Below are 27,492 nucleotides of genomic sequence, written 5' to 3'. Positions count from 1 at the left end.
GAAAAAATTGTTGCTGGCACATCAGAGAGCTGCCCAATCAGATTGGACTTTTGGGATGTTGCTCCTAGAGAGAAGATAATTGCAGAGTGATGGATCTGTCTGTGAGAGGTTTTTCTCCTAGTGGGAATTTGTCAATTTTTGCTGTAGCACAAGAAAACAAGGTTCAGTGTAGAGGGCCACATTCAAGAGTTATGGAAGTCAGCAAAACTTTTAGGAATTTCATAGGACTATGGAGATAAAATGTGGAGTTTGGGATTGCCAGGACCTGAGGGACCATGATCCAGACTTAACCCTGAAATTCAGAGGTTTTTTTCCTTCAAGGCATTTTCTGAATTCTTAAGCTACATAGGATAAAACGCTAAGAAGCTGGATAAAAAAAAAGATTTTTCTGTAGTTTCACATTGCTAAGGAAAGAAAAACTGGAGTTGTAATGATATACCTTCAAAGAGAGACTCTAGTGAATACCCTACACTCTAAATGAGACCTCTGAAGAGCTGTACTCTAGGAAAGGGAGTAAATCACTGATAGGCTGGGCTTTATAAAACCTGAAAACTAGCTCTGAGGCAGTCCATGATTAGATTAAGATGGTTCATTCCTTAATTTGGCTACCCTTCGGAGGATGTACCCTCTTTAAAGAGAGATTACATCACTTATTAATTTGTTCATATATAATATTAGATATTTTAAATAATACTAGATATGAGACTGAGAAAAAAAACAAGTAGACAATAGATTCATGGATGGCTCAGTTACTGAATTACCAGATGTGTACTTAAAATTCTTTAATATGTTGAAATAATAGGTAAAAAGAAAAATTCTTTTTTATCAGAAAATGAAAATACACATTTAAAACAGGGGCAAATGGAGATTCTAAAAAATAAAGGCACCAGACTTGGGGTACTCACATGGGAAAAATCAATCCTCATAGCATTTGGCTTTGAAAACCAGAGGGACCTGACAGTCAGTGGGGGCTTAACCCTGGAAATTTAGAAAACAGTGACTTGGCTCTGGGGGAACTGGGAAGGTGGAGCCCTCACATTTAAAGAGACAGAATAACAAACGGCCCTGCTGAGATACAGCATAGAAGCAGTAGTTTGAAAAATGCCCAGGGAATATAGGAAGGAGATTTTCTAATCTCAGAGCATGTGCTGGAGAGGCAGGGCTCTTTGGGCAACTTCTCCAAGAACAGAAGAGTTGCTGAGTGCCATTTCCTTCCCTGTCCCCAAGCCTAGAAACATGGGCACCTACGAGAGCTAGTGCTGCAAGAACTCTTTCCACCTAGCTTACTAACAGTGTACCTGCCTCCATGTTCTCCTGTGGAAATGCCCCCCTCCAATACACCGTTGGCCAGAGCCCATCAAAAGTTGTATCATGAGCCTGACAGTATGCAAGTGGCCATGACAGGAACCAGCACCACTCCAAAGTGATTCCTGCTCCAGAGAGAGTGAAATATAACCATGCACACCAGTACAATTGCAGGCCCTGCCCACAAACAAAAGCTTCTCAGGGGACAACACAGGGAAAGCACCCTATAGTTTAGTGCTACTGCATCTCTGGCAAGCCCCTGGTCTGATTCAATTCAAGTCCATGGTGGCCCCAGACTGGCCCACGAACAATATAGGGACCAAAACCTGCCCTCAACAGGCAGAGAAAGCCATTGTAGATAACTGGACTGAAGGCAAACATGGCTCAATCACGTTACCAGGGTGCATGCAAAACACATAGGAGATACCCCTGAAGCACCAGGTTCTGGTGAACAGGAGACATTGAACTCTAAGCCATTATAGGACCTCTGTTTTATAAAGCTACCACTTTCAAGAGCAGGAGATGTAGCTGACTTTCCTAACACATAGGAGCAGACACAGAGAGTTAGGCAAAATTAGGAGACAGAGGAATATGTCCCAAATGAAAGAATAGGACAAGATCACAGCAAGAGAACAGAGATAAGTAATATGCCTGATAGAGAATTTGAAGTAATAGTCATAAAAATACTCACTGGATTTAAGATAAGAGGGGAAGACCTCACTGAGATCCTCAAATGAAAATGTGAAAAATAACCAATCAGAGATTAAGAACATAATAACTGAAATTAAAAATACATTAGATAGAATAAATGGTAGATTCGAGGAAACAGAACAGATCAGCATCCTGGAGGACAGTCATGGAAAGTAATCAAACTGAACAGGGGAGAGAAAAATAATAATAATAATAATGAATGCAAATAGACTAAGGGAACTCAGGAACACCATCAAGTATAATAGCATTCACACAATAGGGACCCCATAAGGAGAAGAGCCAGAAAAGGGGCAGAAAATTTATTTGAAGAAATAACAGCTGAAAACTTCCCTAATATGGAGAGGGAAACAAATCCAGATCCAGGAAGCACAGAGATGCCCCAACAAAATCAACCTTAGGAGGTCCACATGAAGACAGTAAATAAAATGGCCAAAAATATTGATAAAGAGATAATATTAAAGGCAGTCAGTGATGGGTACCTCGGTAGCTCAGTCAGTTAAGTGTCTATATTCAACCCAAGTCATGATCCCAGGGTCCTGGGATCAAACTCCGCATTGGGCTCCCTGCTCTGCAGGAAGCCTGTTTCTCCCTTTTGTTCTGCCTGCTACTTCCCTTGCTTATGTGCTTTCTCCTCTCATTCTCTCTCTCTCTTTCTCTCTCTCTCTATCAAATAAAATCTTTAAAAAAAAAAAAAAAAAAAGGCAAGAGAAAAGAGATGGAAAAAACAAAGGAAACCCCTTACGGCTCACAGCTGATTTTTCAGTAGAAACTTTGAAGGCCAGAATGGAGTGGCATATGATACATTGAAAACTGAAAGAAAAAAACCTGCAACCAAGAATATTCTATCCAGCCAATTATGAATTGGAATAAAAGGAAAGATAAAGAATTTCCCAAACAAAAGTTAAAGGAATTCATCACCACTAAAGTAGCCCTACTTAAAAGGGGACTCTTAATTTTTTTTTTTTTAGTAATCTCTATATCCAAATGAGGTTTGAACTCATGACCTGAGATCAAGAGTTGCATGCTCCTCTGACAGAGCCAGCCAGATGCCCCTAACAGTATTTGTTTTAAAGTGCATTTTGGGGGATCCTTGGGTGGCTCAGCGGTTTAGCATCACCTTTGGCCCAGGGCATGATCCTGGAGTCTCGGATGGAGTTTCGGGATCGAGTCCCGCATCAGGCTTCCAGCATGGAGCCTGCTTCTCCCTCTGCCTGTGTCTCTGCCCCCCGCCCCCGTGTCTCTCATGAATAAATAAAATCTTAAAAAAATAACAAAGTCTATTTTGTCCAATATCAACTATTGCTAACCTGGCTTTCTTAAACAAAGACTATTAAGAGACAAAGAAGAATATTATGTACTCATAAAAGGAACAATCCAGCCAGAAGATACAATTGTAAATATTTATGCACCCAACATGGGAGCACCCAAATACATAAAGCAGCTAATAACTAACATTAGTAATTGTTAGTAATACAATAATAGTAAGGGACTTTAATAACCCATTACATTAATGAATAGGTCATACAAACAGAAAATCAATATGGAAATTGTGACTTTGAATGAAACATTGGACCAGAGGAATCTAAAAGATATGGCAAGAATTTACAAGTGTCTTTAAGAATTGGTGTTGGGAAAACTAGACAGTTGTATGCAGAAGAATGAAAGTGGATCACTTTTTCAGCACACACAAAAATAAACTCTGATGGAATGAAAGACTTAAATGTGAGACATGAAACCATTAAAATCCTAGAACACTGGCAATAAGGTCTCTGATATTGGCTATAGCAGCATTTTTCTAGATATGTCACCTGAAGCAAGGGAAACAAAAGCAATAATGAACTATTGGTACTACATCAAAATAAAAAGCTTTTGCACAACAAAGAAAACAGTCAACAAAACTAAAAGCCTACTGAATAGAAGATTATTTGCAAATGAAATATCTAGTAGAGTTAATATCCAAAATACAAACAGAACTTACACAACTCAACACAAAAAAAAATCTAATTTAAAAGTGGACAGAAGACAAACAGATATTTCTTCAAAGAAGACATGCAGATGGCCATCAGACATAGAAAAAGATGCTCAGCATCACTCACTATTAGGGAAATGCAAATCAAAACCATAGTGAGATATCTCACTCCTATCAAAGTGGCTAAAACTCAAAAACACAAGAAGTAAGTGTTAGCAAGGACGTGGATAGAAGGAACCCTCATGCAGTGTTGGTCGGAATGCAAACTGGTGTAGCCATTGTGGAAAACAGTATGGAGGTTCCTCAAAAAGCTAAAAATAAAGTTATCACATGATCTTGTATTTCACTACTTTGTATTTACCAAATGAATATGAAAATAGTAATTCAAAAAGATATATGCACTTGTATGTTTATTGCAGCAGTATTTATAATAGCCAAATTATAGAAGCGAGCCAAGTGTCCATCAATAGATGAATGAATAAAGATGTGATGTATATACACAATGGAATGTTACTCAGCCATAAAAAATGAATCTTGCCACTTGCAACAACATGGATGGGTCTAGAAGGTATAATGCTAACTGTGAAGTAAGTTAGAAAACTCAAATTTTTTTAGTTGAAAATAGTGAAATTAATTTTTCTCTTAATTTCAAGAAATAGACTTTTTTAGCATGTTTGCTTTAAATTAGTTGGTTTCAAATCAAATGATTTTAAAGTTTTTGTTTAATACCCTGATGTATTTTATTTTTTTGCTTTCACAGATCTTTATTAACATTCCTAATGCTTTGGGGATGGCCATTTAAATAAATTATATATGTGTGTATGTATACATGTTTGTGTCAAAGTAATAGCAAGAAGTTTGGCTAAAGTTTATTTTGTTTTAATCATTGCAACGAGCATTATTTCTTTTTTTTTAAGATTTTATTTATTTATTTATTCATAGAGACACAGAGAGAGAGAGAGGCAGAGACACAGGCAGAGGGAGAAGTGGGCTCCATGCAGGGAGCCCGACATGGGACTCGATCCCAGGTCTCCAGGATCACGCCCCAGGCCACAGGTGGCGCTAAACCGCTGCGCCACTGGGGCTGCCCACGAGCATTATTTCTTTACCAGTTTATTGAGCATTTGTCATATATCAGATACTGTACTATTTTTGTTCATCAGTTACTTAATCTTTATAATAACCCTGTGAGGTAGAAAAGTGATATTTCTATTGCAAATATGAAATACCTGACTTGATATATACCATCAGTGTTAACCATTAATTCCCCTTTCCTTCCAATTCTTAAAGCTATGCTCATGAAACTTCAGGGAAATGAAAAGTAGTTCCTCTTAAATAACTGGTTAAACATGTTTAAAGATGTTTGAATATGTTTGTAAACAAAAATTTATCTTCCATTTAGTATGATCCAGAGCTGTCATCTCGACAATTTGGGGTTGAATTGTCCCGTTTGACCAGTGAAGAACGCACTGTTCCTTTAGTGGTAGAAAAGCTCATAAACTACATTGAAATGCATGGACTGTACACAGAAGGTATTTACCGAAAGTCTGGTTCAACTAATAAAATCAAGGAGCTTCGACAAGGTCTAGATACAGGTAAGATAGCGCTCTCTAAATCAAGACCAACTGCTTTTATTTAAGTAGGTCATTTCATACTTTTATTTTTTTTATTTTTTTTTTTTTTCATTTCATACTTTTAAACTTTTCATTACATGTTGATCTTTTTCTTGCAGCCAGAAGAATGCAGTCTTTTCTGTGGTGCTTGTTAAATCATTTTGTGGCTTTGTAAAAGTCTTATTTTTGTGTGGTCAGTTCAGCAAATGCATACTGAGTGTGTCATTTATACAAGGCACTATTAGGTACTTCACACAGCTGGCATTTAAAATCTTATGGGCACCTGGGTGGCTCAGTGGGTTAATAAGCGTCTGCCTTTGGCTCAAGTCAGGATTGCAGGATCCTGGGATTGAGCCCTGCCTTGGGCTCCCTGCTCAGTGGGGAGTCTGCTTCTCCCTCTCTCTCTGCCTTTCCCCCTGCTCATGCTCTCTTTCTCTCTCTCAAGTAAATAAAATCTTAAAAAAAATAAAATAAAATCTTAACTATTGAGTGAAGTCATGATATCTGTAATTAACAAGAAATTTTAGATTCAGGGAAATTAAATGATGGTCTGTTGATGATCATGAGCAGTGTGCTGATGTTTTGTTTTTTAAAAGATTTTATTTACTCATGAGAGACAGAGAAAGAGAGGCAGAGACATAGGCAGAGAGAGAAACAGGCTCCCTGTAGGGAGCCCGATGTAGGACTTGATCCCAGGATCCCAGGATCATATCCTGAGCCGAAGGCGGATGCTCAACTGCTGAGCCACTCAGGTGTCCCCCAAGTGTCTTTCTGATGCATGTTCTCACCTTCCTACATTCATGACATAGTTAATTAGTGGATTGAACATGTACCTGTGTAGAGCTAGCTATAGCCTCAGCCCTGGAATACATATACAGGAGTTTGACTTTGGTTTCATTGTAAACTTCTACTCTTTACCACTTTAGAGAAGGAATAGATTGTTTTGAAACACACTTTGATACAAAGCTTGTCTCTGTATCTCCAAGAACCTACCCACGTGCTTTTTCTTTCTAGTTTTTTTGTTTTGTTTTTTTTTGTTTTTAAATAAGCAAATCAGGGAGAGATTGGTCAGTATGGAAATAATAATAGAAAATGCCTGGTAAAAGTCAAGCAGGATGTTCTGCCTACCAGAGACGCCATCTTCGTTAGTTTAAAGGTAGCTGCTGACTCTTGTACCTTGGGTCAGCACAGGTGAAAAATCATTTATCCTATATCCTCCCAGTCACTTCTTTTGTATAACGTTGGGAGTTTATAAGTGACACAGAGTACGGGTGGGTTCTTTACATTTCCTATGTTCACTTACGTCCTTTCACCTTTAAAGATGACTTAAAATTAACCTTACTCTCAGAAAATGTCCTCTGGGCTTTTTTCCCACCTGCCATCTAAAACATTGCTACTCAAAGTGTGGCTCATAGAACAATCCACAATTTAAGTACAGAAATTGAGAGCAAACATTTAGAAACATTTATAGCTGTATTTAACAGTTCTTTAACATGAAAGCATATGATCTTTTATGTATCTATCAGTCTACAAGAGATTTAGAAAACAAATAAACTAAAAGCTGTTTCTTTACCACAGTTAGAAGTCTATTCCAAACCATGGAATTAGATCGTAGAAGATACTGGTTTGATTAAAAACATGAAGCCTTCTTTTGGTGCTAATCGTTTCTAAAGTGAGTTATTTGAATCTCTTTGCATGTTTTGGCTTTGTTGTCTAACTCTTGTCTCTAAATAGATGCTGAGAGTGTAAACCTGGATGACTATAACATACATGTCATTGCAAGTGTATTTAAACAATGGCTTCGCGATTTGCCCAATCCACTCATGACCTTTGAACTCTATGAGGAATTTCTTCGAGCTATGGGTAAGCACAGGCTAAAGACTATAAATAAATTAAAAGACTAGATATATTTAAGGGCTGGCTTATATTCATTTAAATTGTGAATCTAGGCAAGAACTCTGCTGTCTGTTTTATGCCAAGCCTACCAGGTGATGGAGTTTAGTTTTAGATGTGTAGGATGTTGCTGAAGGCCTGCCTAGAAGTGTGTAGGCCCTGACAAATGACTCCTCAGATTCCCCTAAGACCGATTTATAAATTACATGGCAATTAATTTTGATAGGGAATCAGTCTGCCACAAAATGCCTAAAAAAAAATTAGGGCATCTCTTTCCCCTTGCTCTAATAAGGATTTCTAGGATATAGATTAAAACTCAGGAGACTGTTTAGTGAATTTAGAACTCAAGCAAAGGAAAATTGGTGTGGTAACTGTGAACTGCTCTTTTCCTGCGATACAGGTAAAACTGCCTCTCCTAAAACTTTAAAATTTAGAGCCAGGCTCCCCTGCTACCTATTATCTGTTCAGGAGGAAGATATAGCATATAAGGGAATATTCAGTCTTACTGGGTGTCCTTACTCTTTTTAGGCCTTCAGGAGAGGAAAGAAACCATCCGTGGTGTATACTCTGTGATTGACCAGCTCTCCCGAACTCATCTCAATACGCTGGAACGCCTCATCTTTCATCTAGTTAGGTAATTTCAAGGAGCAAGGCAATGTGTAATAGTTTTTTTTTTTTTTTCTTTTCAGTAAGTGAGGAACTCCTTCATTTGGAAAACTGACAGATCTTCTTTTTCTTATTTATAAAGTCAGTACCTCAAGCAGGTGCTTTATAATTCCTTGGAGCAGAAATCCTCAACTGAGTTGGACTGCAGGGCAAGGAATTCTCTACCCTATTTGAGCCATATAACAACTTCAGTCTCATAGTGGCACTGTGTAGTCTAGCCTGTTGCCTTCTTCCTGAACTAGAAGGTATTAAGGAGGTATATAAACCTAATTCATAGGAGGTGGGTTTAGATAGTCCTCGAGAATTGCTTGTCCAAAGAGACTTCAGGAGTGGTCTCTTTTCTCTGAATATAAATACCATCTTTGGGATCCCTGGGTGGCGCAGCGGTTTAGCGCCTGCCTTTGGCCCAGGGCGTGATCCTGGAGACCCGGGATCGAGTCCCGCGTCGGGCTCCCGGTGCATGGAGCCTGCTTCTCCCTCTGCCTGTGTCTCTGCCTCTCTCTCTCTCTCTCTCTCTCACTGTGTGCCTATCATAAATAAAAAATAAAATAAAAAATAAATAAATACCATCTTTATTTTGATTAGATAAATATCTGGTAAATACTAGATAAATGATAGATGAATTTCTAATACAACTGTCTGAAAATACCTTGAAGTCTCTACTTTGCATTCTTCAGGTATGTTCATCAGGTGTATGGCAGTGGGTCAGAAATTTCCCTTGATAAGCTACCTGTTGGCCTATATTGCTTCAAGTAAGGAGCAGAGTGAAAGTGCATTTTCTAGAGGCAGAAAAGTCTATAAGTGTCTCCTTTAAACTGATACAAATATCCTACAAGTACACTGCGATTGATGTCATACATCTTCTTTCTCTCATGTCTTTTGTTTGTTTAAGTCCTTACCATTTTCCCTTTTAATCACCATTTTACTTGTCTTTTTTATTCCTTAGGATTGCTCTACAGGAAGAAACTAATCGAATGTCTGCTAATGCTTTGGCCATTGTATTTGCCCCCTGCATTCTTCGATGCCCTGACACCATTGACCCACTACAAAGCGTGCAGGACATCAGTAAGACCACCACGTAAGGCCAGTTACTATCACCTCCTCAAGACCCCAGGGATTTCTGAGTCCATGCAGCCTCTTTATCCAGATGGCAAACATAGTGAATGAGTTCATAAATTCAGATGTTTTTAAGAAATTTGCTAGACACCACAGGGTTTTCTTTTCTTTTTTTTTTTTTAATTTTATTTATTTATTCATGAGAGACACAGAAACATAGGCTGAGGGAGAAGCAGGCTCCCCAAGGGGAGCCCGATGTGGGACTCGATCCCAGGACTCTGGGATCATGCCCTGAGCTCAACCACCTCAACCAGGTTTTCTTATGCTGAAAATGAAAAATTTCTTTAAATTCTTTTAAATTCTTTAAATTCTATTCATCATTTGTTTTGAAGGGTCTTTTTAAATTTAGCTTTTCTTCAGGAAAGCTTATAGTCTCTAAAAGTATTTTAAAATTCCATTTTACCAAAATACATACACTTTGTATCTTCCTATAATCTAGTATAACTGGCTCTGAATCCATTTGGCCTTAGTACTTTAGTATTCCTATATTTCACTTTAGCCTTTTTTAACGGAACTCTGCTTTCCATCTAGAGTGATGGTTCCTAACCATGGCTGCAAAAGGAGCTTTAAAAAAATCCTGGTGTTTGTGTCCTATCCCCAGAGAGTCTAATTTAATTGGTGTGGTCTGGGCATTGCAATTTATAATTGCTTCTCAGATGGATCATAAAGTGCAGCCAAAATTGTGAGCCACCGTTATATAAACCTTATCTTGGAGCTCATAAGATAAGGAATGTTGATTTTTCTTTCATCCTCCAACCATCTACCACATTTAGCTGAAAAGTCTGTGGGGGCTATACTTTATTTGACTCACTTCTTTTTCTTCCTATTTCAGCTGTGTGGAGCTGATTGTTGTGGAACAGATGAATAAATACAAGGCTCGTCTCAAAGACATCAGTAGCCTGGAATTTGCTGAGAATAAAGCAAAGACCAGGCTGTCGCTGATTCGTAGATCAATGGTAAGATGCAAGATGTGGATCATAGTGGAAAATCGCAGCCTTCCTGAGGCTTTAAGTATGCATTTATGGTGTAAAAAGAGATTATTCTCGAAATCTTTTTCACATGGAATGAGTAAAAAGAAACCATTTTATCTCAGGGTACTGTGGATGCTTCATGTTTGATCTTTTAGCCGTCTGTAGTTATATGTACAAAATATATGCCGATAAATGTGTAGAATTTTTTTTAAATCAAGTGTTTGGATAAGATGTTGGTGGCTTAATAATCTGTCCTGTTTTCTTTTCCTGTCCTTTCTATGAAAATTTGACCCATTCTAACTTTTTCTCTACTTCCTTCCACCATCTGTTCTCACCCTCAACCATGTCACCTTTGATGTTCCTGCCAATACTCCTGCAATGTAGAGAACTTAATCATATGCAAGAATGTGATTCCTAAGGAAATGGAATTCCATTTTATGAGTCTATCGTTATCAAATAAAGAGTTTTTAAGGGTTTATTGTTAGGTTTTGAGAAAAGCCTTACCAAAATGATCATTTATTTTCTCCATTTGCCCACTTTTCTGTTTAATATCTTCCTTTGTAACCATTGACCTACATATAGACAACTTCGGTTCTTACTGATCAACAATCAATAAGGTCTGGATAACTGTAAAACTGCTACATTGAAGTTTAATCATTTGCTACCCTTTCCCTCAATTGTAAAACAAAATTGTAGTCATGAAGACTCAGTCAAATCCCCAGTAAATCTCTAAAGAGAAGCAGGCTTCCCTGTCATCATGTGCATGCTTTTCCAGGTACCCAGCAATACTTCATATCTTCATTATTTATACTTAGATTAACATTAAAATGACTGTTTCTTTGTTTAGTACTTAAACTCCCTGGCACAGAATAAATCCTAACAAATACGTCATTTGATTAAATTAGTGAAGAGTCTTCTCTTAAAACAAGCATAAACATAGACTTTATCCAGGCGATACAGGTATTAAGTAAAATTAATTGTAGGACACTATTTAAATCTTTCCCCTGGAAAAAGAAAACAGAAACCCATTTAAAAGTGAAACCCTTTCTAGCAGTCTGAATTTTCAGGAGCTCAGTCCTAGAAGGCCCAACTTGGTAGTGCCCATCCAAGAAGAAAGGGAAGAGACCTTTTACTCGAAAGCTACTTTTCAAAGCAGCTAGACAAGCTGTGCTTTCTTTAATTTTTTTTTTTTTAACTAATGCTGCAGAAGTCGGATAAATTCAGTCCATTGAAAGATTAAACCTCTTTTAATGGGGCAATGACATGTACATTCTAACCCTCTGCTTTCCTTTTCATGTCCTTCCTAATCCAGAAACCTGTACTAATTGCAGTTAGATTTATGAGCATTACCCGCAATTCAGTCTCGGTATGTATTAATATTGCAATGTGTCACAGCCACTTTATTGTCTCTCATCCATCCAGGAGTTGTTCCGCTCTGTCTATCATCCATGCCTGTCCACCCTCCACCCTCTACCCTCCATGTAAAGCCCCAGTTCAGGTCCCACTTCCTGACCAGCCTTCACTTCTTTTTCTCTTACTCTCTTTCTTTGGAACCTCCACTTATCTTCCTCTGTATCATGCAATTGAACAGTGTCCATTTACAGTATATTTTTGCTCTTTGTCAGATAAATCTCTTTATGGGTTTCTTCTTTGTTTGGATCATTAAAAGGTGAACATGGAAAGCACTGAGGTATCAAATTAATTTCTGCTCAAGAACTTTGTTCTCATCAATCTCCTTCACTTTATTACTTGAAATACCTGTTACTACTTTTAGCATCCTCCATCACTAGTAATGCTTATTTGTCCATTCATATCTGTGATTTTGATGGTGACTTTCCAAGCATAGAAGGAGAGGTCTTATCTCCTTACCATTTTTCAGAAAGAATAGCAAAAGGTAGTGAGAAAGTTGATATATTGATTCTAGACTTAAATATCATAGTATAATAGGGCTCATACCAGGATTTCATTTAATATACAAAAAAGGAATGGAGAGATGGAAAGCTAAGAACCCCAATATATATGGAAACTAATTTCAGAGGCTATCCATCTATGGATAACCAGTTCATTGAGGATCTCAATTTGCTGAGATATAAACACAGATCGGTTTTGCTATTTACCTAGTAACTGCCTGCCAACTCTAACTGTCTGACTCCCCTTTCCATTTGGATGTTAATTTCCTTCTTAGCGTCTTGTCACTATTCTGCAATTTTTAAATACTCCAGTTTCATGCCAATATTTAAGAATTAGTTCCCTTTCTATTATAACTTGACAGACTTGAATCCGTACTCTTATCTAACATTTTCCTAGGACAGAATACACCTTAATCTGGGGCTGAAAACTTTAGGGGTGGATGAGTAGGCTCTTTTTGTCACACATGTCTGACCTCCCTTTTTCCTGTTTTTCTTCCTCTGGTGTTGAAACTAGGAGGAGTGATAGTGGAAGCAAAATTCTACATGCTGTCCTACTCTTGAGGTGTCAGTCCTGTTTCTTGGTTGTTGAACACTGCTGTTCTAGCTCATTGTCAGTAGCCTAATTTCCATTTACCCTGCTAACAGTGAAGTCAGTCCTATCTCATTTCTATAGGCTTTGGCAATCTCTTGGAAGATTTGGTTCCATCTTTGGACTAAACCTGTTGATGGTGGCATTCCCACCATGGGACTGTGATATGTATGTCTTTTATTCCCTCAAGACTTTACAATCAAATCTACCTCCCAGTGCCAATTTTAGGGCCTGCAGGCACATTAGGGAAAAGATACATTTTTCATCCCTTTTGGAAACAGGCCCAGGAACCAGGCCATAGTCTTGCCAATCTTTCTACCTGACACTTCCTCACCATATGCTCTCCCTATTTCTCTTCCCTTATGTATATAACATAGGGGCAAATCAGTAAGTCATTTTGCCTGTATAGATAACCAAATAGAAAATTAAATACCAGTCTGTCTTTCTTTTAGATAACCTCAAACTTTCTTACCCTCTGGATTCAGATATTATAATTTCTTTTTTCTCCAAAGAGGAAGAGAGTATCTTATTTTCATAAAGTCTGTGTTCCCCTTAAAGTCCAATAACTTCCTCTTTCTTAGTAGCCTTTTTAGAGTCACATTGACGAAAAGTGTTACGATCATTGTTATGATAGGAACTGGTTTAGTAAATTAGTGCTTCTCACGAAACCCTGAGATAGAATAGGTTGATATCAACTATGGTTGGCTTCTTAAGCTAAAAGAAGGGGTACATGGGACACCTAGGTGACTCAGCAGTTAAGCATCTGCCTTCGGCTTAGGGTGTGATCCTGGAGTCTTGGGATCAAGTCCCACATCAGGCTTCCTACATGGAGCCTGCTTCTCCCTCTGCCTATGTCTCTGCCTCTCTCTGTGTGTGTCTCTCATGAATAAATAAATAAATAAATCTTTTTTTTTTTTAAAGAAAGGGAGTATGTAACTATTCTCAGCTTTGGGCCTTAGCCACAATTTTGGAACAGGAGGAAAAATCCCACTTAACATACTATTGCTTTTCCATTTAGCTGTAGTAAAGGCTGTAGGCCCAGTCTTAAAAAAAAGACTGTTCTTAAGACTACTTAGTATTTAGTAAGCATCTATGGAATTGAATCTAAGAATTAAATCTATGAGAGGTAGCAGTGAGTTTTTAGCATATTCATAAATAGACTAATCAAAATCAAGTGTTCATGTACTCATAGATGAAAAACATTACTATTCCATAATTAAATACAGTAGTGACTTTCCTGAAATCAGGAGTGAAATGCATTTATGAGAAATATGTTTTATTGTTGCCAATGTGAAAAGTCATTTGAGTTGAGTGTCTAAAGATGAGTAGTAATTTAACAAATGGAGAAAAGAAAAAAGGAAAAGAGAATTCCAGAGGGAAGGAAGCATGAAATAACAATCTGTGAATAATAACTACCTTATGTAGCTAGAATTGGGATAGGTAGTGTGGGAAGTGGGTGAATAATTTGGAATAGTAGATGGGAACCAGATGTGCAGCATTAAGAATTTTGAATTTGCTGCTTTGAAAGGAAATTTGGGAGCTCTAGAAAGATTAAGTAGGGGAGTGTCACCATCAGTGTGTCTTTTAGAAGATATCTGGTAGCATTCTGAAGAAGAATAGATTAGAGATAGGAAAGACTGGCAGTCATATATCAGAGGCTCTTGATTCATAAATCACTGAAATAACTTGAATCCGGAACATTGTAGTTGTGTATTTGTGAAAGAAGAACCTCTTTTAAAGCCTTGGAATCTTCTTATTCTCTGAGATGGGGACAAATAAGAAAAGTTTTATAGGGAATTCTTGTAGATAGAGTTGCATAGGAATGGAAGAAGTACAGTAATATCTGGGAAGGGAACTTAACCCTTTTCAGGAAGAGTAACAATTAGGTTTGAAGAATAAAAAGCAGAAGGTAGGAAGTGAGAAAATATTAAGGATTTCTGTGGTTTGGGGATAATAGGATTATATGTGAGAAATGAGAAGGTGCAAGAGTTTACAAACAGGATGATCCGGGGACTTTTGTGTTTAGAGAATAAAAACTACAGAATGCTAGGCAAAAATGAGTGCTGTTGGCTTCATATGTAATTTGAGCTGCTAGCAGGAGATGTCATGATTTTGACATCACAGGCCCTTTTAAATGGGCTTGAAGATATCATATAACCTCTGCCAGGAATCCACAGACTAGTGCACTTTGGGAACCACTGCTCTATAGTACTATAATACTGCTGGCTCACTGCATTGTATAGAAATATTTGATGTGGATAATTTCTTTTCATCTGCAAGACAAATACACACAGACACATACTGGCTATGTTTAAAGTACTTCCTGAGTCTCATTATCTGAGGAGCCGTAACTACAAGCATCGGGATTTTTTTATCAAGCCTGGTTAACCTAAGTATAACACCATGCAGAACAACCAGTATTCTAGAAAGCCTCGGATATAGGATCTGTTCTTAACAAGAAAGTAGAATCCTCAGGAAGAAGTCTAATAATTCAGTTCCTTGCTTCCTATTTTTTGTGACTTAACCAAAGATAGAATAGTGATCTTCCATCTTGGCCCAAAGTACTATTTTGGCGTACAATTTCTTCATAAAGATTCTGAAGTTTTTGCTTTAGCTAGTTATATACAGCCCTGTCTAGATGATGCATATTTTCTTTGCCTTATGTATTCAACCCAGTTACGCATACTTTCCTTGGATCTTCATAAAGTATCATACTCCTTGGTGAGGGTCGTACGTGTTTTTCATTACATAGCCATCAAGCTTCTTAGGGGTGGTGTAATCCAGTCCTTTACAACCACCAAACAAATGTATCTCCATCTTCATCTGTCTTTTAACTCTTAGGGCTTTGACTTAAAGTGTTGAATTTCTTTGTGTCCCATCAATTGTGCTTTGCCATTCCCTCTCACATCCTTCCTGCATCATGAGCTTAAAGCATTTTCAGAAGAAATTGAAGCTTTCTCATAGGCCTTATTCCTTTTGGCCCTTTGTTATACCTTCTGCTCATATTGTTATCTCTTAAAGCCATAGGAGAAAATGGAAATGTAGGGCCCAACTGAAGATTACCTCAAAGAGGTCTTGTACATTATTTAGGTCTTGTACATTAAAGCATTTAGTTCCCAATATTTTTGTTATGGTAAGAAGCCTTTTATAGACTGGCCTCACAGAATAAGGAAGCCTAATATGGAGTCACAGAATTCTGACCCAAATCAAATAATTAAGGATCTTAATCTGTTTTAGAATATCATTCTTAGAAAAAGTAGATTGTAGAATCTATAAACTTTCTCAGATAAAATATGGCAGATTTATAAGATTAGATGACTGAATTTGTAGGTATTAGGAAAATGTTCTAAAAGGAAGGGAGGGAGGAGGGATCAGATAGTATTGCTGCCTCGGTGTACTGAGAAGGCCTGTAGAAGATGTGACACATGAGTTAGATCTTAGAGGAGGAGTCTGAACTAACCAAATGAAACACATGTTGGTACAAAACATACATGGTTTAATTCTGGAAAAAGCTATATAACTAAGAATTGCTAGAAACTTGGATATGTAATTGCACAGAAGGGAAACCTTCAGTTAAAACCCAAATAGGCTTTGCTTGGTAGTATACTGAGACATTAGCACCGTGGGGCCATGAGAATGAGCTAGGACTCTCAAAGGTCTCATATTGTAGATAGTTTAGTACTTAACATAAGTTTTGGTGCTTTTTATCATACTTTTATATTTAGAATGAGAGTTAATGTTAGTTTTATTTTTCAACCATAAAATTGAAATTTCCTCCTGGGTCTCCTTCAGGTATCCTAGTAAGTGTTACTGAAGAGTACCCTAAGATTTCCAGGCACTCTGTTGGATGGAATGGAAATCTTATTTTTAACCACAGAATGTCCTCCTTTTTAGGGAATAATTAGTACCAGGAAAGATTGTTTAAAGTGAATATCCTTAAATACCATAATTAATGACTGGTCTAATGTGTATATGTAGTAGTTCCTGCTTATCTATGATTTGCGTTTTCTGTGGTTTGTTACCCATGTTCCAGGCATAGTCTAGAAGCAGGTAATCCTCCTTCTGACATGTATCAGAAGGTCAGTAGGAGCCTAATGCTACAGTGCCTACATTATTCAATTCCATCTCACAGGCATTTTATCATCTCCCATCATCACAAGAAGGGTAAGTACAGCACTATAAGATATTTTGAGAGAAAGAAATACCACATTTACATAGCTTTATTACAGTACGTTGTTATAATTGTCGATCACTTATTGTGCCTAATTTATTAATTAAACTTTATTATTGTAATGTATGTACGGGGGAAAAGATACAGTATATACAGGGTTCAGTATTTTCCATGGTTTTAGGCCTCCACTGTTGGCATTGGAGCGTATCCTCCACAGACAATGGGGGCGGACTACTTACTACACATGTAATTACATATCCACAAAGAGAAAATGTACACTTTTTTGGCTACCCATAGGATATTCTCAAAATGAGGCCATAGCACATCAATATCTGGTTAGTGGCCACACAGGTATTTATTTTATTGTCATTGAAACTGTACTTGTAAATTTTGTATTATCTATTGGTATAAAATATTTCATTAAATAAAATTTAATTAAAATAATAAACCTATGGGAAAACATTAGGCCATAAGAAAAACCTCAAAGGCAAAGAGGAAATTATTGAGTAATTTAAAAATTATGATAAAAAATAAAAAATAAAAATAAAAATTACAATAAAAACACTATCTTGAGTTCCTGGGATATATAGCTAAAGCAGTGTTCAAAGGAAATTTTTTTTAAAGATTTATTTATTTATTCATTCAGAGAGAGCGAGATAGAGGCAGAGACACAGGCAGAGGGAGAAGCAGGCTCCATGCAGGAAGCCCAATGTGGGACTCGATCCTGGGTCTCCAGGATCACACCCTGGGCTGCAGGCAGCGCTAAACCGCTGCGCCACCGGAGCTGCCCAGGAAATTTTTTTTTGCCTTAAAAATAAAACATGTAAATCAAGAAGTTAGAACAACAAAATAAACTTGAGGAAAGGAGAAAGAAGGAAATGATGGTAAAAGCAGGAAATACACCAGAAACAACAAAAAATGATGAAACTAATAAAATTGATTCTCTGAAAAAAAAAAATCATCAGCTAATCTAATGAAAATGGAATAGTCATAAATTTACAAATAATAAATAAAGATTGTCATGGATAACTGAAAATTAAGAGACCTATAAAAGACTTAGTCATCTATTGCTATGTAACAAATTACCAAAAACTTAATGACTTAAAACAGTAATAAACACTTATGATCTCATACATTTATTTTTGTTGGTTAAGGAATTCAGGAGACGGTTATCTGAGCATATCCATTACCCCACACACATAGTTACTTTTTTTTTTTTTTTTTTTTTGTTGGTGGTGGTAGTGGTGAGTTCATTTTAAGATTTACTCTCTTAGCAACTTTCAAATATACAGTATTATGTTAATAACTATAGTTAGCATGTTGTACATTACATCCCCATAATTCATTCATCTTCTAGCTGGAAAATTTTACACTTTGACCACTATCATCCATATCCCCTACACCCATACCCTAACCCCTGGCAACCACCAGTCAATCTACTCTGTTTCTTGGATTTCATTTAAAAATATAATTTTTATTTATTTATTTATTTTCAGAACACAAATCTTAAGAAAGATTTGCATGCAAAATATTCAGATAACTAGGAAAACTCTACAGTAAGAAAAGAGACTCTAAATTAGGATAAATAGGGCAATATGAGTAGGTATCTTACCAAATAATATACATAAGTGGGAAATAAGCATGTGTAAATTGCTCATCTTGGGGAATTACTGGAAAATGATATGCATTATACATTAAAGAAAAGCAAATTAGACCTCCAGTGACATACTCTGTCCATCCATTAGAATGGCTAAATACCAAAACTGATGATACAATTGCTGGTGAGGATGTGGGACAAGAAGAAATCTCCTTATTCATTACTGATGGGAATACAAATGGTACAACCTCTTAAGAAGACATCTTATGAGATTCTTTTGAAGTTAAGCATAGTGTCACCATATGGTATAGCAGCTATCCTCCCAGTGCATTTACCCAACTGGTGTGAAAAATATACATCCACATAAAAGCTACTAAGAACATATATAAAGCAGATTTATGAAAAGAAGAAGGAATCCCACTTCCTTCCATTTTGAAAGCATGAAATCCAGTACTAGTTTATTTTTTCTGTACAAACTAATCATAGTGAGCATTGAGTAATGTATAGAATTGTTGAATTAATATGTTGAACACTTGAAACTAATGTAAAATTGTATACTTTTTGTATACAATTATACTTCAGAAATAAATATATTGTGTAGGAGGGTTCCCTTTTCTCCACATCCTCACTAACACCTGTTGTTTCCTATGTTGTTAATTTTAGCCATTCTGACAGGTGTGAGGCAGTATCTCATTGTGGTTTTGATTTGCATTTCCCTGATGATGGGTGATGTTGAGCATCTTGTCATGTGTCCATTAGCCATCTGTATGTCTTCTTTGGAAAAATGTCTCTTCATGTCTTCTACCCATGTTTTACCTGTATTATTTGTTTTTTGGGGGTGTCAAGTTTTAGAAGTTCTTTATAGATTTTTAGATACCAACCCTTTATCAGATATGTCATTTGCAAATATCTTCTCCTATTCTGAGGTTGCCTTGTAGTTTTGCTGTTTCCTTCACTATGCAGAAGCATTTTATTTTGATGAAATCCTATGGTTCATTTTTGCTTTTGTTTCCCTTGCCTCAGGAGCTTATCTAGGAGGAAGTTGCTAAGGCCAGTGTTGAAGAGGTTGCAGCCTGTGTTCTCTTCTCTAGGTGTTTTAATCCATTTGAATGTATTTTTGTGTATGGTGTAAGAAAGTGATCCAGTTTCATTTTCATTCTTTTGTAGGTTACTGTCCAGTTTTCCCAATAACATTTGTTGAGGCTGTCTTTTTTTCCATTGGATACTCATTCCTGCTTTATTAGTAGTAGACATATAGTTGTGGGTCCACTTCTGGTTTTTCTATTCTGTGTTCCATTGATCTGTGTGTTTGGTTTGGTGCCAGAATCATACTGTCTTGATTACTGTAGCTTTGTGATATTAGCTTGAAGTACAGAATTGTGATGCTTCCTGCTTTGCTTTTTTTTTTTTTTTTTCAAGATTGCTTTGACTACTAGGGATCTTCTGTGGGTCAATACAAATTTTAGGATTGTTTGTTCTAGCTCTGTGAAAAATGCTGTTGGTATTTTGATAGGGATTGCATTAAATGTATAGATTGCTTTGGGTAGTACAGACATTTTAACAATATTTGTTCCTGCAATTCATGAACGTGGAATGTCTTTCCATTTCTTTGTGTCATCTTCAATTTCTTTCATCAGTGTTTTATACTGTTGGTTGGAATGCAAACTGGTGCAGCCTCTCTGGAAAAAAGTATGGAAGTTCCTCAAAAAGTTAAAAATAGAGCTACCCAATGATCTAGCAATTGTAGTACTAAGTATTTACCCAAAGGATTCAAATAATTGATTCAAAAGGACACATACACCCTGATGTTTATAGCAGCATAATCGGCAATAGCTAAATTATGGAAAGAGCCCAAATGTTCATCAACTGATGGATAAAGAAGATGTGGTGTGCATACACACACATACAACACATAATGGAATATTACTCAGCCATAAAAAAGAATGAAATCTTGCCATTTGCAATGACGTACGTAGATGGAACTAGGGAGTATTATGCTAAGTAAAATAAGTCAGAGAAAAACAAATATCATATGATTTCACTCATATGTGGAGTTTAAGAAATAAAACAAATGAACATGGGGGGAAAAGAGAAACAAACCAAGGAACAGACTCTATAGAGAACAAATTGATGCTTACTGAAGAGGAGGTTAGAAGTGCGTTGGAGTCCCAGGAAGGGGAGATTAAATAGGGTATTAAGGGGGGTATTTGTGATGAGCACCAAGTGTTGTATGTAAGTGATGAATTACTAAATTATATTCTTGAAACTTTATTATACTGTATGTTAATTGGAATTTAAAGACAGGGAAAAAAATTTAAAACATAAATTTTTTTTAATTGAAAATAGGTAACTCTCCATAATGTCTTAAACTCCTCCCTGATATTTGAGATTTGTGTTTTATCTGTGACATCTTTGGTAGTGATAGTCCAGCTTTTCCTAGTAACTTGGATTGGAAATTTGAATATTATGTACGATATTGAAACCTGGATTAGACTTCAGATCTATACTTGCCAACATTAGCAGATAATTATAGTCAATATCCTAATTTTAGGAATAATTTATCTCTAAAGTTTAAGCTGGAATATCAATGAAATACGTTCCTCAGAAAAGAACTTATGATTTTATATTCAGTATTTGCCCAATGAATTGGGTATAAATTTTTCATAAAGTATGTGATCAATCCAAACTAATAAAATCCCTATTATGATAGAAAAATATCCTGTAATCTTGGAGAAGTTTTTTCTATTATACAAAACCATTAAAAGAAAAGTTGATAGGTTTATTAGCATAGATAGAAAGTATTACTGTATGATAGAAATGACTGTAAGCAAGGCAAAGGGGAAATGACACATCCTAAGAAAATATTTACAACTCACATCACAGGCTCTAATTTTCCCTAGATTAATGAGGAGAAGCTCCTATAAATAAATACAGAAAGACCAGCTATCTAGTGAAAAATGAACAAAGGATTATACCAACCACTGCTCAGCGTCTTAACTGCTGACTCTTCAGAGAGTCCATGAAGTCAAATCTACTTTTATTATAATGCCAAGAAAATATTTGCCTTTTCACTTTGTTGACTTCTGCATAGATGGTAGAAAACCAATTACGGGTAAAAGCACTAAAAGAATATGCAAGTGAACATTGCTCTGAAAAAAATTATAATAAAGTCATGCCGTTATAGGAAAGTTTGAAAGTACAGAAAAATATAGAAAATAAAAGATATTACTCCACTCAAACTAGTGTTAATAATTTGGTATGTTTGCAGATTTTACAAAAAACCCTACAGTATACAAATTTATGTCCAGTTTTAACACAATATTAGTAGTTTTCCATTTCCATATTTCTAGAAGCTCTATGTAATCAACTTTAAAAAGTACTCTTTGAACTTGTCAGAGAACTTGGGGATTTCACCTTTTTTTCATCTTTGTTTAATACTGATTAGAGGGCAGCCCTGGTGGCACAGTGGTTTAGTGTCGCCTGTGGCCCAGGGCTTGATCCTGAAGACCTGGGATCTAGTCCCACGTCGGGCTCCCTGCATGGAGCTTGCTTCTCCCTCTGCCTGTGTCTCTGCCTCTCTCTCTCTCTCTCTCTCTCTCTCTCTCTCTGTGTGTGTGTGTGTGGGTGTGTGTCTCTATGAATAAATCTTAAAAAAAAAATACTGATTAGAATTTAGGCCTGAACAGCCTGTTTGATTTTCTTCAGCTGTCTTAAATAATTCTAAGTTAACCCATGTTGAACTACTTAATTGGCTAGATGATATGAACGCTGAACAAAGGCAACTCATTTATTGAATACTGGTAAGTGTGTAGTAGGAATAAGTTCAGATTTTTCCAGCTCCCTGAGGCTTTTATATCACATCATGTTTTGGTCATTCATTTGACTTCATTAAAATAATCAAAAATCAAGATTTCTGAAATTTATAATGTGATTGTGACCAGTCATAATGGACACTGTTGATATTAACTCCAAACTCTGTTCTCTGCCCTGGTTTCACAATGCCATCTTCTTCTGAGTCATCCTTTGTAAAATTTGCAGACTGATCTTCTGTTTTGAGGGCCTTTCTTTTATTATATCCTTTACTTTTTGAACTCAGAACTGAAAGGAGAATAGCAATCTTGTAATCCTCTTGATTTTCATCCTATTGTGGATTTAGAATGCATGAGTTTGGAAGAGTTAGTCTGAATGCTCTGAGAGCCGCCCTCCACTTCACCACATGGGCTAGAACAGCAGTTTGTTTCTGAGACAGCCTATCTTCTTTCTTCCCAAAATCAACTCAGAAATCTGTCAGTTTATTGTCCCATGCTATTTAAAAGATACCGATATATTTGCATAAATAGCTAACTTTGAAAAGGACCTCTTAAAATATATTTTTTATTGTGAAATACGTATAGAAAAGCACAGAAACATACAGACATAATTATAAAGGGACTATCCAAATACCACCTTAGGTCAAGAAATAGAACATTGCCAGCACCCCCAGAGACTCCTCTTTCTCTATCCAAACACAGCCCCTTCTCTCCCTCCCAAGGTAAGCAGTAACCTGAGTTTTATGTTACTTACTCTGTTTTATTTGTCGTTGTACGTATTTCTGAACACTCTAGATTTGTTCTGTTTGTGAGCTTTATAAAAATGGAATCATGTAACATGTATTTTATATCTGACTTATTTCACTCAATGTTATGTGTGTAAGACTTATCCATATTGTTGTGTTTAGATGTATGTAGCTCATTGTTGTTAACCATATAGTATCTCAGTATACATGTATACCACAGTTTATCCATTTTAGTGTTAAGGGACTTTTGGCTTGTGTTTTGGGGAGTTATGAATAATGCTGCTATGAACATTCTGATGCATGTGTTTTTGATGGACATATGCATATATTTTGTTGATGATACATAGGAATAGAATTACTGGGTCACAGGTATATGTATCTTCAACATTATTACATAATAGCAAACTTTTTTCCAATATGGTTGTGTTATTCTAACAGTGTGTGTATGAGGATTCCCAGTTGTTCTACCCCAGTACATATTTGCCAGATTCCTTCATTTTAGCCATTTTAATGGATGTCACAGGTATATGTATCTTCAACATTATTACATAATAGCAAACTTTTTTCCAATATGGTTGTGTTATTCTAACAGTGTGTGTATGAGGATTCCCAGTTGTTCTACCCCAGTACATATTTGCCAGATTCCTTCATTTTAGCCATTTTAATGGATGTGTCAGAGTGGTTTAATTTGCATTTTTGTGCTATATCTCTAATGTGCTTAAGTACCTCTTCATAAGTATATTGGCCACTTGGATCTCTTTTGTGAAGGCTCTGTTCACATCTCTTGCCTGTTTTCCTAATTGGTCTTTGATCTGTAGGAATTCTCTATGAATTCTAGTTACTTCTGTTTCAGACTTTTTTCTTCCACTTTTAAAGGTATCTTTTTGATTAACAAAGGTTCTTAATTTTAATGTAGGCTTAACTTTTAGGGTCATGTGTAAGAATTATTTTTACTACCTGAGGCTATAAAGATCATCTTTACTATCTTTTAAAAACTTTATTGCTCTGCCTTTGATATTTAGGTATCCAGTCCACCTGGAGGCAGTTTTTGGTAAAAAAAACTTGAATTGAAGGCAGTGATCTTTATATTTCCACATGGATTCCAGTTTTTCCAGCACCATTTATTTAAAAATTATTCTTGGGATACGTGGGTGGCTTAGTTAAGCATCAGACTCTTAATTTCTGCTCAGGTCTGATCTCAGGGGTCATCAGATTGAGCCCCACATTTGGCTCTATGCCTGGTGAGTAGCCTGCTTAAGATTGTCTCTCTCCCTCCCCCTCTCCCTCCCCTACCCCCATTTGCTTGCTGTCTTGCTCTAAAAAATAAATAAAATAAATAAATAAAATTTTAAAAGCATTCTTTTCATACTGCCATGAAGTTCTTCTTTTATTATAAATCAAGAGTCTGTATGTACATGGATCTGTTCCTAGGCTCTTTCTTTTGACCTTGTACCAATACCAGCGTTTTAATGACTCTAACTTTCTAAAAATATCTGCTGGAGCAAGTCATCCTACCTTCTTCGATAGCGCTTTGATTATTCTTGGCTCTTCATGAATCAGCTTCACAAAAATTGTCATGGGATTTTTACTGAGATTCCATTGAATTTACAGATTGCTTTAGAGAGAATTGACCTTTTTTCAGTATTGTTCCCTTCCATGAACATGATTTCTCTCTCATATGGACCATTTCCTCTCAAAAATGTTTTAAAGTTTTGTGTGTAAGAATCTTACACATCTTTAGTTTGAATTATTACAAGGATTTTAATATTTTTAATATAATTATAAATGTTATGTAAAATATTTGTATCTGTTGCTCATTAAGTACAATTGATTTTGGTATTTTTCACCTTTTATCTGGTAACTTTGCTGAACTTATTCTGATATTTTTCTGTGAATCTCTTTGTATTTTCTACCTCTACAATCATATTGTCCATGAATAATGATAGCTTCATTTGTTCTTTATGCCATTTATTTTTTTCTCTCACATCAGCTAGACCTCCAGTACAGTGTTGAAAGGAAGTGCTGATAGGGATCATTGTTGGCATGTTCCCAATCTGAATGGGAAAGCTTTCAATCTTCCATCACAAAGTAAGATGTTTGCTATAGAATTTTTGTAGATGCTCTTTAGGTATGTTCCCTTTTATTCCTAATTTTCTGAGTTGTTACTATTTTATGTTGAATTTTATGAATTGCTGTTACTATTTGTATTTCGTTGTGCATGAGACTTTTTAATTTTATTGATATATATACACACACAGTGAATTCTTATGTTAAATACATTACATATTATTGCAATAAATCAACTTAGTCTTGAGGTAATGTCCTTCTTATATATTGTTTGATTCAGTTTATAGTATGTTTTTAGGATTTTTGCACCTGTGGTAATGAGTAAAATTGTCCTATAATAGTCCTTTTAATATCCTTGTTATGTTTTGATATCAAGGTAAATTCTGACCTCTAAAAGTGAGTTGGGAAAAAAAAATAAAAAAAAAAAAAGTGAGTTGGGGAAGAGTTATTTTTTTAAAAACTTTTGTGGAAGAATTTGTCTTCTTGTTTCCTAGTAAAATCATCTGGGCCCAGGGTTTTCTTTCTGGAAAGGTTTTAATTTATGGATTCAATTTATAAGATTTTTCATATTTTTAATACCTTCTTTGACAGTATTAATTACTTGGATTTTTGTGGAAATTTCTCCACTTTGTGTAAACTTCCAGATTTACTGACATACAGTTGTTCATAGTAGCCTCTTACCCTTTTCATACCTACAAGATTTGTAGTAGTGTCCCTTTTTTCATTCTTGCCTTTGGTTATCTATGAGTTCTTGTTTTTTATTTGTCAGTCTTGCCAGGGTCCTAAAGTTTTATCAGTCATTTCAAAAAGTTACATTTTGATTTTGAGCCTCTTTTTTTTTTCTAATGTTCATTTACTCCTATCCTTGTTTCCTTTTTTCCTCCTTTGGTTTACTTTGTTATTCTTGATCTAGTTTCATGAATTGATGCTTATCTCTTTAATTTTTAACCTTTCTCTTTTTCTAATGTATGCATGTAAGGCTATAACTTTAAGGTAAGCATGCTAAAGTGTATCTTACATATTTTGATACCGTTATTCAAAATAATTTATTATTTCCATTGTGGTTTCTTCTTTGTCCATGAATATTTTGAAGTCTTATCTTAATTTCTGAATACATAGGGATTTTTAGTTTTCTCTTTGTGATGAGACAGGAAATTTATTTTAAATTACTTTAAAGGTCAGATAAATTATTTCAACCCCTTGGAAATGTAGTGTCTTGCTGTATATGCTTTAAAATAATGAGTATTCTGAAATTGTTAGATACTAAATCTTTTATAGTCTATTACATCACCTGATGTTTATCAAGTTGTTCCATTCTGTAGCTTTACTGGTCTGTGTGTACACATTTGTTTTTTTCTGTTCCAGTTATAGCTTTGCATTTCTTGGAGTATTTCTGCCAGTATGTTACTTAAAATTTTCAGAAGCCATTTCTTAGGTATTTCCAAATTTGGAAGTCTTCTGTCGTCTTCATAATTTGAGTTTTTGTAAATTGTGAAATATCTCTTCATCACAGGTAACACTTCTTACCTTAAAGTTTACTTTGCCTTGAGTTTATATAGCTACACCAGTTTTCTTTTGATTAGACATGCTATATTTTTTATTCCGATCTTTTTACCTTCAGCTTTTCTGAATTCTGAATGTTTTATATGTGTCCCTTATACACTTGGGTTTTCTTTACTAAATAGTCTGACAGTCTTCAGATTTTAAAGTGAGCTTATAATCTATTTACATTTAATGTAATCACTAATATATTGGTATTCAAATCTATTTTATTTTGTGCTTTTTATTTTTCCTACCTGATACATGTTCCTTTTCTTTCTTGCCCTTTTGGGTTTGTTGTTTTTGTTTTTGTTTTGTTTTGCCTTTTTCTTTTGATTATTTTCTATTCTATTTTTTCTTCTCTAGTTTTACACTTTATTACTCTTTTTTTTTTTTAGTAGTTAACCTAAAGACTACAACATAAATCTATGACTGTCGAAGTCTGTTAATTCGTACTTTTATCTTTTTTCCACATAATATGAGAACTTTCTTATGCTTTGGCTATTATATGGTATAGTTGCTATTGTTATTTTTAATTATCTGTATACTTTAAATCCAACACATTATTCTTATACTTTATGCAGTCAATATTCATTCAGTCAATATTCATTACTCACATATTTATTGTTTTTCTTAATCTTCATGTATCCCTCCTGTGACTTCTCTTCATTTCTATATGCCTTTAGTGCAATTGTATTGGTGACAGATTTCCATCTAAGTCTGCCTGAAAATGTCTTTATTTCAACTTCATTCTTAAAGATGGTTTTGTTCTATGTAGAATTCTATGTTGGCAGTTTCTTTTTTCCTTTCATCACTGTAA

General features: G+C 35.7%; 1 protein-coding gene across 13 annotated transcripts in view; it reads left to right on the top strand.

The window, feature by feature from the left end:
- Positions 1–27,492, top strand: part of MYO9A (myosin IXA) — a 263,941-nt gene that overhangs the window by 224,329 nt on the left and 12,120 nt on the right. For 9 of the 13 annotated variants that reach the window (XM_025472276.3, XM_025472279.3, XM_025472280.3 and 6 more), the window contains 6 exons: positions 5,388–5,580; positions 7,333–7,461; positions 8,020–8,125; positions 9,104–9,235; positions 10,106–10,229; positions 11,557–11,610. In XM_025472276.3, the coding sequence (XP_025328061.3) occupies positions 5,388–5,580; positions 7,333–7,461; positions 8,020–8,125; positions 9,104–9,235; positions 10,106–10,229; positions 11,557–11,610 (738 nt within the window). Of the gene's footprint in view, positions 1–4,404; positions 4,554–5,387; positions 5,581–7,332; positions 7,462–8,019; positions 8,126–9,103; positions 9,236–10,105; positions 10,230–11,556; positions 11,611–27,492 lie in introns of those variants that run through there. The other 4 variants (XM_025472282.3, XM_049104432.1, XM_025472278.3 and 1 more) reach the window with 2 other exon arrangements.

This window comes from Canis lupus, chromosome 30 (assembly GCF_003254725.2).
Source record: "Canis lupus dingo isolate Sandy chromosome 30, ASM325472v2, whole genome shotgun sequence".
NCBI lineage: Eukaryota > Metazoa > Chordata > Mammalia > Carnivora > Canidae > Canis > Canis lupus.
The sequence above is the reverse complement of the archived record's forward strand: the minus strand, read 5'-3'. Positions and strand labels throughout refer to the sequence as shown.